This window comes from Ipomoea triloba, chromosome 12 (assembly GCF_003576645.1).
Source record: "Ipomoea triloba cultivar NCNSP0323 chromosome 12, ASM357664v1".
In the NCBI taxonomy this organism is placed as follows: domain Eukaryota; kingdom Viridiplantae; phylum Streptophyta; class Magnoliopsida; order Solanales; family Convolvulaceae; genus Ipomoea; species Ipomoea triloba.
In genome coordinates this window covers 27,577,997-27,592,829 of record NC_044927.1, presented here as the reverse complement: position 1 = coordinate 27,592,829, position 14,833 = coordinate 27,577,997, and the positions used below count along the sequence as shown (strand labels likewise).

Genomic DNA, 14,833 nt, shown 5'->3' with positions numbered 1-14,833 from the left:
ACGAAAAGATGTACAACTAATACTAGCTAGTCTATCAATACTACAAAGGTTTAAGGCATAATATAGTGAGTACACATGGGGGTACAGGAATTCTTTTCAAATAAACTGTGATTAAAGCAACTTCATTTAATTTCAAGCAAAAAAAAAAAAAAGTTAATAGTTGCGATGCCCACAACTCATATTATTTGAGATGAAATTTAATTAAAAAATAATTTAGAAGAATAACTACATTCGATAATTGTCCTTAATTAATAATTAACTCCCCATTGATGATATGAAGGTAATTAACTAATTACGGAGTAACTAGCAAGAATAATTTTGTTTACTAAGATGTTTTATCAATTAATTGATATATTATGCTTAAAACCCTAAATAAAAAGTAAATAGTATAGAATATATATGGGGGAAAAGTCTAAGTGTTGATCGGCCACCAATGACTCATATACAAAGATTATATTTTACTTATAGCAAATCAGTTAGTATTTATCATATATGAAATGTATCTACCTTTCGAGTTGATACTATTGTACTCTACGTATCAGCATCTGGTGTCTGCTGACTTGACACGTATATCAGACAGATTTTATCTCTTATATAATTCTGAGGCAGACAGTACAAACTGTCTGATTTAATATGAATTAAAGTTTTTGATCTAAAACTGTATAATATAACTTCAACACGTAACATAATATGACCGAATCAAGATATGAATAGAATAAGATTGGTATTATCATTATGCATGCTATAACTTTCGAGTTGATACTATTGTACTCTAGGTATGTATCTGTTCAAATGTCTGCTGACTTTATCTCTTATATAATATCTGAGGCAGACAGTTGGTATTTATCTGTTCAAATGTAGGCTGACTTTGTTATCTCTTATATAATATCTGAGGCAGACAATTGGTATGTATCTGTTCAAATGTACGCTGACTTTATCTCTTATATAATATATGAGGCAGACAAGACAAACTGTCTGATTTAATATGTAGTTATTGATCATCTAGAACTGTATAATATAACTTCAACACGTAACATACTGACCGAATCTAGATATAAATATAGAATAAGGTTGGTATTATTATTACTATGCATGCATGGGTGTGGTCTCATGCAGGACCGCACAGTAAAGCGGCATATTAGGGACCATTTCATAACACCATTCCACCATTTTCTCACTCTCTCTCCATCTTTTCTAGCTTTCCATCAAACCGGTCTTCCCCGTCGGTAGGGAGAAGAGGAGGGAAATCACAACCCCTCCCCCCTCCCTAGCCTGACCCCACCACCCCCACCCCCTAACCGTTATGAAATTACACCGATCATATTATCAGATACCACTGTAACTATTTCCTCCGCACGGCGGTTGTGCCTCCCCACAACGGCCGCGCGGTTTTCTCGGGCCGGCAACGACCGTTATCCGATCATCGATCGTATCTATGAGAAAATTCCCCACTCCTTCCGGATCTCATCATTTTATTCACAATGGAACGAATACGACGTCGTATCCTACTCCTCCTCCGCAGATAGCGCCGCCGCCGCCGCCTCAACGTTCAACCTCGCGATTGCTTTATTCATCTCCGTCGCCTCCGGTTGTTATTGACAGCGGCGAAGATTTTGGTTCCCTATCGTTAATCGCTTGTCTTCTGATCCTCTCATTTCTTTCATTGTTCTTCATTATTCATCTCCGGATTAAATCGCGGCTTCTCCCTCATCTCCAGAATTTCAACTCGCTCTGGACCGTCCGATTGCTTCTCGTCTTCTTCGCGGTTTTCTGGGCGCTCAATGAAGTCCTTCGCCTTCCCATCCTTCACCGGGCGTATAATACGTTTCCCCTTTTGCCCCCATTAACCCTAGACCAACAAACCGGGCTGTGCAAAGTGCACGTGGTTCTCTCGCTCGGATTTTTCGAACCGGGTTTTTTAGTCACTCTATTGTTCCTCGTCAACGTCTCAATAAAAAAAAGTAACCCTAGCCGGTTATGGGCCGTAGCCGCCGTCGTCATGGCCTGTTCGCCGGTTTTCTTGTTGCAGATAATCCTGGTTTATTTCTCGCCGTTTGAGGCCCCGTCTCAGAGAATCTTCTTGCATCCGAGCTCTATTCTATCCATGGATTCTCACGGGAACAAATTCGTGATCTGTACTTATCCCACGTTCAGCTGCGTCGTCTTCGGCGCCTTCGCCGTCGGCTACTCGCTCGCCTTCATGTTATCGTGTTGGAAAGTGGTGGCGTTCGTCATCAACAAGACAATCAGCTGCCGGATCAACACGCTCGCCGTGTCGGTGATGGTGTCGCTGCCGGCGCAAATCGTCTGTCTCTGCGTATTGCTGGTGTCGCTGCCCGGCGGCAATATCCACGGCTGCGCCATCTTCGCCATGTTTGTCTCCGTTTCATGGTGCGTGGCCGTGGGAGAGGTTATTTTGATAATCAAGCCGATTGCTGATTCTCTCGCCGCCGCCGCCGCAGGCGGCGGCGGCTGCGGAGGTGGAGATTATAGCCCGTGCAGTTCCGACGCCACGGCGGAAACTCGGCGGTGGGAGGAGGCAGGATGATTGTCGTCGACCGAGGAGGACAAATCCGTCATTTCAGGTATCCACTTGAGAACAATCGGTTAAATTTAAATAATTTAATGAATAATAATTTACGAGAAACCTGATTTCCCAGTAAGTTTAGAAAATGAGATCTAGCGAAGGATATGATCGTGCTCACAGGCCACAGCACGGGGTACAATCTTACAAGCATACCCATGGAAAGAATGAAAGGCGGCGCGGAAGCACTGAGTTCACAATTCTGCCCTCGGATCTAATTTGTAAAAATGATTTTTTTTTCTTCATAATTAGCAAAACTGTTGATAGTCTCAGAAAAAGTTTGGGTACACATAGGGGAGAAAAGCTTCTTTTTAAAAAAAAAAAATCCAAAATTTGTGTTACTTTATATATACATATATACTCCAGTGTGTATATATATATATAACTATTTGTAAGTGTGTGTATATTTTTAATTTTAATATACATGTATGTATATATGTATGTCTGAGTGACCAATTCGTACATAGTGTTTACATAATTGATCATATACACTTAGTCTTGTAAAGACTTGTAATAAATTTTGTATTGTTTCGATCATGAGTTGAATGCTACTGAGTATAAGACACTTTTACAACAATTTTACTTTTTCTAAAACCTACTTTGATAGTTAATTTGGGATTATATTTGACAATATAACTATATAAGTAGTTGCAATATTGTTGTGAAGGGAGATGTTCTATTCATGTACTGATTAATCTGCTTTGCAATACACATACCTTGCTCTAAGTAGTTACAATCATTTATTATACATATTTGTTCTTATTTTCATTATACTTGTCCTAATTTTTTCAGTGTTAAGCGAATTAATTGACATTCATTGATCATTTAACTTTTTTTTGTTGAAAACATTGATCATTTAACTAATTATGAGGATGTTAACTAAATTGTGAAGGATTATAATTGATAGATTTTGAAAAAGAAAGTATCAAATTGGCTCTCAAAGTTTACATGAAAGTGCAATTAGCTCCCTAAATTTTTTAAAAATTCAATTAAACACTCCAACTAGCTATTTTGATGCATTGAAACTCCAAAATTGATTAATGACCTCCAATAGCAAGTCACTTTTACGTCATTTAGATTCTGAAAATTCTGGCGACCGTCGTCAACCGCCAACTTCATCCGAGCAGAAAGCGACCACTTCTTTTGGAAGACCTTCGCCTAGAGATGGTGACCATTGTGGTTGCCTTAGACTAGAGAAGGGGACCACTATGGTCGCCTTCTCTGCCAAAGAATGGATAATGATGAGAGGTTGGACAACATAATACTTGTTTAGTTTTTAAAGATGCTTAGATTGAATAATACGTAGCAGTAAATAGTCCTGCTAAAATAACATTTCGATGTGAAAAGATCTCCTCATTTTCATACATTCATGCAATTTATATATGCTAAAATTGGATCCACATTTTGCTATACATACTTCAATATCATTGACTTTGTCTTAATTAATTACTTATGCTACAACTAACCATCACTCACTCTGTCAAATGATCATTACTAACTCAGCTAATCGATCATCTTTATCAAGCACATCCTTAATTATGTCTATCAATTACATTTTCTCAATTAATTATTATCTAGTTTAAGTGCTCAATTATGCACCTTGATCGCACTCTTTAATCAATCACTACTTAGTCTAGAATTGGCCACACCCCCGGGCCAACCACTTCCCGGAACTTAGAACATTTGCTATGCTTTAGGATTTGTATAATAAATTCTAGGCATAGTACACATTGACGGTTTGGCCGAGTGGTCTAAGGCGCCAGATTTAGGCTCTGGTCCGAAAGGGCGTGGGTTCAAATCCCACAGCCGTCATTAACCTTTATTTTTGGATCAGACACTCCACCCACCACAAAACCATTTCTATTCTCCTTGACTGTAAGGTGATGTTTGCCTATCTTCTTTTACAGTAAGCCATGGCTCTTTCATTCCCAGTATCAAAGCCTACTTTTTTTCATGTCAGATGCTCTTCCCCCATAGATTCCTCCCTCTCTTCTTCACCTTTTAAGGCTCTCAAACTCCCCCTTTTTTGGCCATGGCAAAAGGTACTCTCTGTTACTGTGTTTCTGAACATTTTCTGGAAAATTTGGCTCACTGGTTTGTGTATTACAGGTAAAGGTCGGACCTTTAAGCGTATCTCCCATGGGTTTTGGGACTTGGGCTTGGGGAAACCAGCTTCTTTGGGGGTATGAGGAATCCATGGATACTCAGCTTCAGGAGACTTTCAATTTTGCTGTTCAGAATGGGATCAATCTCTTTGATACTGCTGATTCTTATGGCACCGGAAAGTTGAATGGGCAAAGTGAAAAGCTTCTTGGCAAGTTCATCCGTCAATTTCAAGGTCTCTCTGCTCAATTTCCCCAATTTTCTTGTTAGCATTATGCTAAAACAGCCCCTCCCCTAGAGTGTGTACTAGAAAACCATGTAATTCTAGTCAGCAAATCAGTAGGAAAAAAGTAAACCAGCCTAAATTGTTCATAGTTGATGACTCAAACTAAGAAGACTAGTAGGCCGCTTGACTCAAATCAAGAAAGCCAATAATCGATAGGCCCCTCTCACTAGGGGTCGAATTTAAAACCTTATAGTTATCAAGATAGGCCCCTCTCACTAGGGGTCGAATTTAAAACCTTATTTAACAGCCTGAAGGCCAATAGACTGCTCTCACTAGGGGTCGAATTTGAAACCTTATAGTTACCAAGCTAATAGCTTGAATGGGCAATAGGCCACTCTCAGTTAAAGTCGAACTTGAAATCTTATACTTAACAAGCTAATAACATGAAGGCAAATAGGCCGCTCTCAATGGCGGTTGAACTTGAAACCTATAGTTACCAAGCTAACAGCCTGACCAATTTAGCCGAGTTGCCCTTTTCATATTAGTTTTTGGTTTCACTATTCTGGCAGCAGCTATTGTAGATTTGTAAGGCACTGAGGTTTTTGGCCATCTATGTTTCAGGTAAAAAGCAAGTCCAAAATGACATTGTGATTGCTACGAAGTTTGCAGCATACCCATGGCGCCTGACACCGGGGCAATTTGTAAATGCTTGCCAGTATGCTTCAATCATCATTTCTTCTTGCATCCCTACATTGTCTATACAAGATCTATGACACCTTTCTTTAATTTTGTCAAAAGAAAAAGACCCGCAGGTCTGCAAGAGCTTATATTTCATAATCTTAGTTGTTTAAATGCTGTGAATTAGAAGAAATTTTTATGCTGAATTATGTGCGGGCAGGTCTTCTCTAGACAGGATGCAAATCGAGCAAATTGGGATAGGGCAGTTGCACTGGTCTACTGCAAACTATGCGCCTCTGCAGGAGAAAGCTCTCTGGGATGGTTTAGTGGCAATGTATGAGAAGGTTATCCTGAACTTCTTGTGATTCTCTGCCATGGCTTATATGTGCTGATCACTATACTTCTTCAGATATCTGTCATGATTGTGATTGCTTAAGATGTTACTCAAGATATTGATGTATTTTCATCTTGAAAATCGCTAACCCATTTAGGTCTTTTAGCCTGATTTGATTTGGTAGTTTTTTGCATTTTGGATGTAGGGATTAGTTCGTGCAGTTGGGGTGAGCAACTACGGCCCAAAGCAGCTACTGAAAATACACGATTATCTTGAATCCCGTGGAGTTCCTTTGTCATCAGCTCAGGTTCAGAAATAAGTGTGTGTGTGTGTATATATATGCATATCTTAAGCTTTCTGCAAATTAGGTACAATTCTCATTGCTTAGTATGGGAAGTGATCAAATGGAGATCAAAGATATATGTGATTCCCTGGGTATACGCGTGATTGCATACAGTCCCCTCGGTCTTGGTATGCTTACAGGAAAATATGGCCCTTCCGATCTTCCAAAAGGGCCAAGGTATGATTCATTCCCGGTTTCTCACCCTATATTCGTGTGTGAGTTCATCTGCAATGATAAACTTCATCCTCTCAATCTTAGGCTGTGTTTACTTCTGTTCTCCATCATTTCACAGGGGCTTGCTGTTCAGTCAAATTCTACCCGGGCTGAAACCATTGCTGGACTCGCTAAGAGATATAGCCCAGAGAAGGCGCAAAACTATACCTCAGGTTCTTTGGTTTCAATGGTTCTATGCATGTCATTTTTTTTTTCCCTTAATGTTCATATGATTTAAGATTGTATTTGCAGGTAGCTATTAACTGGTGTATCTGCAAAGGTACCATTCCTATACCCGGAGTTAAGTCGCTGAAACAAGCTGAAGAAAATGTGGGTGCCCTTGGCTGGCAACTATCTGCAGATGAAGTGGTGGAGTTGGAAAATGCGGCTCTTGAATCCCCTCGAAAGATGATTCAAAACGTATTTCAAACGAGATGATGATGCACAGAAACTCTTAAACGTCTCCATAAATTGTTTCAAGATCAGCTCCTATCTGCTCCATGTTCTTAATTCTTGACAAGAATTCAGCATACAAAATCTCATTGTTTAAGCATGGCATTGATTGAGAAGGCAAGATAGCAGTATCATTTCTTTCTGAGGCTCCTTGGTCTGTGTAACTATCCACATCTTAAGGTGTAATGTTAGAAATTTATCTCAAGTGAACACTTCAGTTGTGAAGTTCACATTTTTATTGTCATTTAAATCAGTTTTTAGTGGACATTAACAGGCCATTCCCTTGCTCCCGAGCCCCACATCCCGATCCTAACAGGACAGTGAAAGGGTAGATCATATTGACTCGGCAGCCCAATAGATGGGAGAACGAGTGTCTGGTGCCAACCATATTTTTTTCCTTTTCCCATTGTTCTTTTAACATTCTTGTTGCTCCAATAATGTCTGTCAGCACTTTATTTCTATTTGTGTTGCTCTATAAGGTTCTGTAACATGTAACACATGCATAGAGCAGAAGATGAAACTGTCAAGAAAATAAGGATGATATTATGATCAGCAAGTGAAAATCTTGAGAACATCAATAATCCAACAAACAGTGACAAGGAATAAATATCTTTAAGCACAGCCCAATAAGAAAGCAATCCAAGCACCCCAGCCGACTACACGTCTACTTGATCTTCTTCTTCGGCCTCAACTGAAATAAGAACAGAATCGGTATGAATTAGGGCATAATGAAGAGACTGCAAGCACAATATTTGGGTGAAAATCCACAAAACCGAACCTGGTTACTATGGCCACACTTCTTCTTCCTGCAGTTGACAGCACGGGGGTGCAGACGAGCATAGCATCTGGAAGAAAAGCAACAAAATACTTCTTTTGTAAGAGAAGAACAATACTACCACATCAAAATCACAATATTCTTAATAATACATTGAAAGGAATACGGATGAAGAATGACCGCACCAATGTAGGATTACTGTTTAATAATAAGCTAACAGTAATAAACAATAAACTTTTCTTAGACCCACTCTTTAATCAATCACACTATTGAGAACAAACACCGTTGAACCATTTCTAGGAAATCAACTAGAATTGTAGGATAACTGGATAACAGGGTGCTCAAATAAAACTCGGGGCATGTTTCTAACGAGTTGAAACTAAAGAAAGCCTCTCAAATGTACTTCGAGAAGGATCACATTGAGTAGCCTGCATTATTGAAGCTCCTTGATTTGCACATATAAGCTGCAGGTTAAAGAAAGGTTGCAAACAAAGAACAGACTTTTACCACTAAGTTCGAGAAAACATTATCTGCAAACAATTCTAACTGTCAAACACATTTCATGTTTAAAACAGAACCACTCTAGCATTCTATAGAGTGTTAACAACCAATATGCCAAGTTATGAAGATAAGCTTTGACAAAAACCCAAAACGCATTACCATAACATTGAATTCTAAGCAAGGGTTCAAAACAGTCAACTCAACTATCCAAGTGAAAATCACAACATAAAATAGAATTACAAAACTAAAAAACATAAAAGCAACTTACTTGCGGCAAATCATCTTTTCCTGATTATATTTGCGGGCCAAAGCCATGAGAGATGGTTCAATGATCCCACCTCTAAGTCTCAGAACCAAATGCAAGGTAGATTCTGCCCATTAATTTACAAACAACCACATATAATCCAAGCTTAATATGATAAACTAACAATAAATTCAATTCTCTTATAATCATATCATAAAAATGTGATCTTTTTCCAGTGGACAAATTCTGAACTAACCCTTTTGGATATTGTAATCAGCAAGGGTGCGGCCATCTTCAAGCTGCTTGCCAGCAAAGATCAATCGCTGCTGGTCCGGTGGGATGCCTAAACACAAGATAAAATGAAGAATTAGAGAAGAAAGCTTGAGAATTGAAAGTTTAAGATCAAATTTCAAGATATGAGCAATACCTTCTTTGTCTTGAATCTTAGCCTTAACATTGTCGATGGTGTCGCTCGATTCAACCTCGAGAGTGATGGTTTTTCCGGTTAGAGTTTTCACGAAAATCTGCATTTTGCTTCCTTCTTCAGAGCTGTGAATCTCTAAGATGACTTGTCAACTCACTGGGTGAGCTTATATCGCCGCCGATTAGGGTTTAAGGATCATGGTATTGTGTTTTATGGAAAATTTTATACTTACTACCCCTATAATTTTCAATACCTTCGAATTCCTCCCCTCAATTTTTTTAAATGATGCAATACCGCTTGAGTTGCGTGTATATTTGTTATTTGTAACAACTTTATTAGTTGCGTTTCTAAAGGTAACTTACAAGATAACGATCATCAGAGCAATGCCCGTATTATGATAACGAATCAATTTTCAAAGCTTGTTGAAGAAATTTGGACTGCGTGCCCATATTATTGTTAAAGACATTAAAGAAACTTTTTTTTGATATGTCTCTTTACAAAGTCCCAGGGTCCCATGATTCTCATGTTGCTTTCTATCAATAGACTTGAGAATACATTATGAAGTTATTGTTAAGCTCATAACGAAGTACAAGGCCAATGAATCATAAAGTGTTGCATAGTATTAGTCTTTATGACATGAGTTACTCCATATAAAATAAATACAAAAGTTATAACTAATTGACTTAAGTTAATTCTATAGTCATTAGCAAAACAACTTTGTTTCATATTAACAAAGCTCAGTTAGTCACATGGTGAAGTTTGACAAGAAATATCATGGATCGAGTTTCATCAGTAACAGTATAAGAGCAATAGTATGTTTAGCTGAATTACTATAATTAATAGTTACCGTAAATCCGTGACAAAGGATATAAATTATAATAAGTCATATCGGTATAGCAACCTACGAACCAAACTTATTAGCCTCGAATTTGTTAACATGGCACAAATAGCCAGTAGCTATATTTTTCCGACACTTTGTATCTAAAAATCATGGTGCATATCTAATCAAACTGAAAAGTATGGCATCTTATCATTCCTTACCCGAAATTGCGCAGATATGAAAGCCTCCATTGAATACATACGTATTCGTATTACCATAATGGTTACAAGAATCTGTTTTCAATTCACCATACCGCAAAACGACGGCTAGGAATCTATAAATCTTCGTCTACCCGTGCGCACAATCAAGCAAGCATTCAAGCTCTCTGTTTTTTTTTTTCTCGCTTATTAGCTCCGTTCCGATTATCGATGGCCACCGGAAAAGGTAAAAAGACCGTCTTGAAGTTCGATTCCGAGGATGACGTGGCGGTGGCTCTGGCGAAATACACCGCCGATTTATCCGCGAAGTTCGTCGCACAGAAAGGCTCCTTCACTGTTGTCCTCTCCGGAGGTTCCCTCATCGACACCATGAGGTAATTTGCTTTTATTCTTCGATTCATTCTTCTTCTTCTTTTACAGTCTTTGTTAAAATTGTGATTAATGTTGATGGGATAATAGGAAATTAGTGGAGGCTCCGTACAAGGATTCAGTGGATTGGTCGAAATGGTGGATCTTTTGGGTGGATGAGAGGGTGGTTCCATTGGATCACCCGGACAGCAATTATCTTCTTGCCTGGAATGGTTTTCTTTCAAAGGTTCTTTCTCTTCACTTTCCATTATGCTTTGATTGTGTGATTAAACACACAAACAGCTCAATTGTGAACAGTTTTATGAATGTTTGGTTTGTTTACAACCCTAAGTGTTATAAGATCAAATAGTGTGTGATAGAATGCAATTAGGGGTGGAGATTTTCACTTTGATGAAGCTAAGGGGGATAACAATAGATGTTTAAGTGAGTAAGAAAACTCGTAGCTACTATCCAAAAGTGTGCACCCCTAGCCTGCAAAGGACCAAGCCTATTGCCAGTTAATAGCTGATTGGGTCAAACCAAGAAAGCCAATAGGCTACTCCCACCAGGAGTCGAACTGGTAACCTTATGGTTATTAAACCAACAATCTGACTAAATTGGATGGGGTTGGCTAGGGTTGCCATGAATAACAATAGATGCTCACTTCATAGAATCTCTATGTTTGAGAAGTGAAGAGTAGCTGATATTGGATTGTCTAGACAGCCTAGTTATTAGAATATTAGTTCAGCTTTTGAAAAGTAAAGCAAGCTAGAGAGGATATGATACTGCCATTGGGTGATGCAGTTTAGTTTGGAGAACTGATGAGATTGTGGGGAGATTATTTCACACTTCTTGTTATGATGATCCTATTGATAGTGCAGCTAAAATCTTGGGGCACTGTTATTTCGTGTTTAGGTACCGATTCCCTCGACGAACATTTATGCAATCAATGACAAGAAGTCCCCAGAAGGTGCAGCTGATGATTATGAGGCTCGCCTCAAGCAGCTGGTTGAGTCCAAGGGTCTACCTCTATCTGCCACTGGATTCCCCAAGTTTGATCTGATGCTGCTAGGTATGGGGCCTGATGGGCATGTGGCTTCTCTATTCCCCAATCGTCCTCAACGCCACGAGAAGGAGAGATGGGTAACTTTCATTACAGATTCACCAAAACCGCCTCCCCCGAGGATCACTTTCACATTTCCAGTGATCAACGCTGCTTCAGAGAACGCCATGGTGCTCACCGGTGCTGAGTTAGCCTACATGGTGAATATTGCTCTGGGTAATGGGGTGGCTCCTGACGGGATACCCCCGCCGATTACTGAAGTTTCGGCTGAGGATGAGCTGACCTTTTTCTTGGACAAGGATGCAGCTTCTAAACTGTGAAGCCATGGACATCAGTTAGGTGTGGGAACCAACTAAAATAGTAACTGCAAGCACCACTTTAATAACTAGTTCCCTCATTATCATTTCATCAATGGTACCACTTTAATTACTTCCCTTGTTGTGCTGTCTGTGTACTACATTCCTTGTATCTTTGTTAATGTAGAATTGGAGTATCTTCTCCTTAGAAATGAATAAGATGTACAAGGAATTACATGGCTTGTCTTCTTTCTTCATGGTCCATAAGATTAGGATATGCAATCCTTTTTCCAATGAGTGTCTGCCAGGGGTCCACAAGGACAACTGAGTTGGTTTCTAGGTGATAGATTGTGAACAAAGACATTGGGTCGAGCCCTGACATACGCAATATGAGATTTATACCCAATGTGGGCACCAGATATTGGTTTTCTCATCTAATAGGCTACTGGATCAACCCCCGGATAGAGTGAAAGAGTTGCTCCGGCGTGACCTATACGGTACCGCCTCTAGCAGAATCCAGTAAACCCAGGGCCTTCGGGCCCTCCCAATCACCAAAAAAAAAAAAATCTAATAGACTACTGAGTTACCGTGATTTAACCTAACATTATCCTATTTGGTAGGGTGTGGAGTCTTGGGGGTGAGGAATTTTGTCTTTTGTGAGCAAATGAGGGTCTGGCAGGGAGGTAAGTGACCATGGGCCTAGCTGGGAGTCAACCTAGCAGCCAATGGGCCTCTATCTTTTAACAGCAAATTGGCTTATTTAACTTACAGTCTACCCATCTCACTTCACCCAAGAAATGCAGAAAAACTCAAGGAGATATCTCTGCAAAGGCCAATTATAAATGCTGTGTCCACTGCCCAATAAGCTTGCAATGCCCATTGGCAATTTTTTTACTCTGATATTCAAATGGCAAGTTGAAGACTTTTCTCTTTGATTTCTGTAAACAACAGATTGCTGTGATGCTGTGCAGTCCATTTCAGGTAATTTTTTTATCCCCCCCCCCCCCCTCTTTTTTTTTTGGTTTCTGTTCTTTCTTCTACCCATCATTGGCATTCATTCATTCATTGCTCATGCATCATGATTGGCTTGGATGAGATGTCCTTTCTACATCTCCCCCACCCATTTCTTGCCACCTGGCACTTGGGTTTCTAATTTGGCATACATTTGAGTCATCAAAGACAACAAATCTTGTTTCTGAAGCAATTTGTGTTTGTCTCAAGAAGGTAATAATAAATTGAACTAATTTTCTTTTAAATACTCCCTACCCCCTACCTATATTATGCTCCTAACTTTCATGCACTCCAACTGCCCTTTTATGCTTATAACTTTACATATTTACTTTCATTTTTTGACTGGTTTTTCCCTAGTTTTCTTCCCCCCCTTTGTCTGCTAATATATCAATGCTATTGGGGAATGGGAGAGAGGTGGGGTTTGGGAATTGTTGCAAATCTCATGTGCCTAAATTTATTGTACCAAAACATAACACGCAATCAAGATATTACATATCGTGAGAAATGTGTCATTTTGTATCTGTATCTTAGTGTTACATATGTATTTAGTGCACTCGTTTGTTTAAAGAATTGTTTTAAAAAAAGAATATTAGCTGCTTACCTTTATAAGATCATGGGGATTAATAAATAGAAAAAGAGAGATTTTGGAAGATGATGATTTGCAGGAATGATGAACAGGAAATCAGGAGTCACCTGGTTTTGAGGATGGGGGTTGTTTAATGATTATGTCTTATGAAGCTAGACAATGGAACCTTAACAAGGCTTGCTTTCAGAGAGGGCTGTGTATGGTCCCAATACTCCCAATAAAGGAGAGCCATACTCAATTGTCCTGCAAGATAGCTGCCCAATTTCCCTTAAAATCAATTAAAAAACAATCACAAGATAAAACTTCAATTCAAACAATACTCGACCACACTCAATATTTACTGTGAGCATAATAACTGGTACACTAAAAGTGTATTTTACTTGGCCGTCTCGTAACTAGCTGGGAAAGGTTCTCTTAGTGCTCTAATGTCACAACATCGTGAATTGTACATACTCAATATAACAACCTACACATGCATATTTGTATCATATATAACATGGTATTGTGGGTACATCACATGTACGTCTTTTTCTACCTCTCACACTAAACAAAGGTTCTAAATACTCCAATGTCATAATATCACAAATTGTATGGAATATTTTTAGCACTAGGGCTAACAGTTGTCGATATAACCTGCTACACATGCATATTTGTATCATATGTAACACAATACCTATACCAATAGCAACAAACTCTAAACTCTACTCGACCACCCAACGCTTATCATGAGTACACCATATGCGCATTCTTCCCTACTTTCTCGTACTAGAAAAATATTCTCAATACTTTAATTAATGGCACAACATACCAAATTGTATGAATACTTTTAGTACCCAAGCCCGAGCTAACAACACTCAATATAACCTGATACACATGTATATTTGTATCAAATATAACACAGTACAGACACCCGTGACAGCACATTTCTATTACTAATAAAAAAAAATTCTTGAAGGGTGGGTGCTGGCTTCAAGAAATGGTTCTTTAAAGAGTTAATCTCCCTTTTCTTGTGTTCTTTATTTAATTTGTTTTTTTTCTAGCTTAGTTCTCTTTTGTTGTTATTGGCGCTGAGAAAGAATGATGGCGGAGAAAGCAAAGAGGGACAAGAAAATGCAAAAGGAAAAGAACAGTGGCGCGTTGGACATTGAAAAGGATAATACGATGTGTTGGTCAATGTTATGGGGCGCACTGGTCCATACATACAACTACAAAGGCGTTGCTTGTGCTGAGGATATGGAATAGATTGCCTATAATGCAAACCTAATTTCATAAACATCCACATGTAACACACTAATATTGGTACGTAGTAATATGTATACATATTATAATAGTTTTCAATTCGGTACTATAAGTGTATAATCGTAAATGTTATAATTCATAGGCTTTGTTTGACTAGAGTTGCTTAATATGAATAAATGGCCATTGATTTAGAATGCAGAACTTCATCTTCAAGAGTCTAATTAAGAATATAAATTGTCTGTATGGACAACTCAGTTGGTCACATGAATTATGTTTGGGAATACAAATCAGGGATCGAGTCTCACAAACGGCGGTGTAGGCGCAATCTCTCTAAGTCACTCACTCTCAAAGTGAGAGGGCTCCTGGGCAGTAAG

General features: G+C 38.9%; 4 protein-coding genes and 1 non-coding gene across 7 annotated transcripts; 4 read left to right on the top strand and 1 right to left on the bottom strand.

Moving 5' to 3' along the window:
- Positions 1–1,106: 1,106 nt before the first annotated feature.
- On the top strand, positions 1,107–3,161 carry LOC115999989. Of its 3 annotated transcripts, none has more exons than XM_031239976.1 (2): positions 1,107–2,585; positions 2,708–3,161. In XM_031239976.1, exon 1 carries the CDS (start codon positions 1,436–1,438, stop codon positions 2,546–2,548), a length of 1,113 nt encoding a protein of 370 aa, XP_031095836.1. In that variant the 5' UTR covers positions 1,107–1,435; the 3' UTR covers positions 2,549–2,585; positions 2,708–3,161. The 3 variants fall into 3 exon arrangements, with proteins under 3 accessions (XP_031095836.1, XP_031095835.1, XP_031095834.1); XM_031239975.1 differs by having other exon boundaries at positions 2,670–3,161; XM_031239974.1 differs by having other exon boundaries at positions 2,661–3,161.
- A 1,155-nt stretch (positions 3,162–4,316) lies between these two features.
- On the top strand, positions 4,317–4,396 carry TRNAL-UAG. The gene has a single exon. It is a non-coding gene; the product is annotated as a tRNA-Leu (tRNA).
- Positions 4,397–4,441: 45 nt separating this feature from the next.
- Positions 4,442–7,212, top strand: LOC115999990 (pyridoxal reductase, chloroplastic). The gene is made up of 8 exons (XM_031239978.1): positions 4,442–4,626; positions 4,694–4,922; positions 5,535–5,628; positions 5,812–5,935; positions 6,131–6,232; positions 6,294–6,445; positions 6,561–6,654; positions 6,734–7,212. Exons 1-8 carry the CDS (start codon positions 4,498–4,500, stop codon positions 6,917–6,919), a joined length of 1,110 nt encoding a protein of 369 aa, XP_031095838.1. The 5' UTR covers positions 4,442–4,497; the 3' UTR covers positions 6,920–7,212.
- Positions 7,213–7,455: 243 nt separating this feature from the next.
- LOC115999992 (ubiquitin-60S ribosomal protein L40) lies at positions 7,456–9,085 on the bottom strand. Its single transcript, XM_031239980.1, has 5 exons — positions 8,882–9,085; positions 8,711–8,797; positions 8,479–8,581; positions 7,713–7,779; positions 7,456–7,625 (listed from the first exon to the last, which is right to left on the bottom strand). Exons 1-5 carry the CDS (start codon positions 8,982–8,984, stop codon positions 7,599–7,601), a joined length of 387 nt encoding a protein of 128 aa, XP_031095840.1. The 5' UTR covers positions 8,985–9,085; the 3' UTR covers positions 7,456–7,598.
- Positions 9,086–9,872: 787 nt separating this feature from the next.
- Positions 9,873–11,880, top strand: LOC115999991 (probable 6-phosphogluconolactonase 4, chloroplastic). The gene is made up of 3 exons (XM_031239979.1): positions 9,873–10,290; positions 10,376–10,511; positions 11,180–11,880. Exons 1-3 carry the CDS (start codon positions 10,127–10,129, stop codon positions 11,645–11,647), a joined length of 768 nt encoding a protein of 255 aa, XP_031095839.1. The 5' UTR covers positions 9,873–10,126; the 3' UTR covers positions 11,648–11,880.
- Positions 11,881–14,833: the final 2,953 nt, after the last annotated feature.

What these genes read in the sequence shown, in the direction of transcription:
- LOC115999989 (XM_031239976.1), top strand. Translation starts at nt 1,436, where the DNA reads ATGAGAAAATTCCCCACTCCTTCCGGATCTCATCATTTTATTCACAAT.
- LOC115999990 (XM_031239978.1), top strand. Translation starts at nt 4,498, where the DNA reads ATGGCTCTTTCATTCCCAGTATCAAAGCCTACTTTTTTTCATGTCAGA. An exon ending in TTTTTTGGCCATGGCAAAAG is followed by an intron (nt 4,627 to 4,693) that starts GTACTCTCTGTT and finishes TGTGTATTACAG; the next exon opens with GTAAAGGTCGGACCTTTAAG. An exon ending in GGCGCAAAACTATACCTCAG is followed by an intron (nt 6,655 to 6,733) that starts GTTCTTTGGTTT and finishes TTGTATTTGCAG; the next exon opens with GTAGCTATTAACTGGTGTAT.
- LOC115999992 (XM_031239980.1), bottom strand. Translation starts at nt 8,984, where the DNA reads ATGCAGATTTTCGTGAAAACTCTAACCGGAAAAACCATCACTCTCGAG. An exon ending in TAAGATTCAAGACAAAGAAG is followed by an intron (nt 8,798 to 8,881) that starts GTATTGCTCATA and finishes TCTTGTGTTTAG; the next exon opens with GCATCCCACCGGACCAGCAG. An exon ending in AGTGTGGCCATAGTAACCAG is followed by an intron (nt 7,626 to 7,712) that starts GTTCGGTTTTGT and finishes TTCTTATTTCAG; the next exon opens with TTGAGGCCGAAGAAGAAGAT.
- LOC115999991 (XM_031239979.1), top strand. Translation starts at nt 10,127, where the DNA reads ATGGCCACCGGAAAAGGTAAAAAGACCGTCTTGAAGTTCGATTCCGAG. An exon ending in TCCCTCATCGACACCATGAG is followed by an intron (nt 10,291 to 10,375) that starts GTAATTTGCTTT and finishes ATGGGATAATAG; the next exon opens with GAAATTAGTGGAGGCTCCGT. An exon ending in GGAATGGTTTTCTTTCAAAG is followed by an intron (nt 10,512 to 11,179) that starts GTTCTTTCTCTT and finishes TTTCGTGTTTAG; the next exon opens with GTACCGATTCCCTCGACGAA.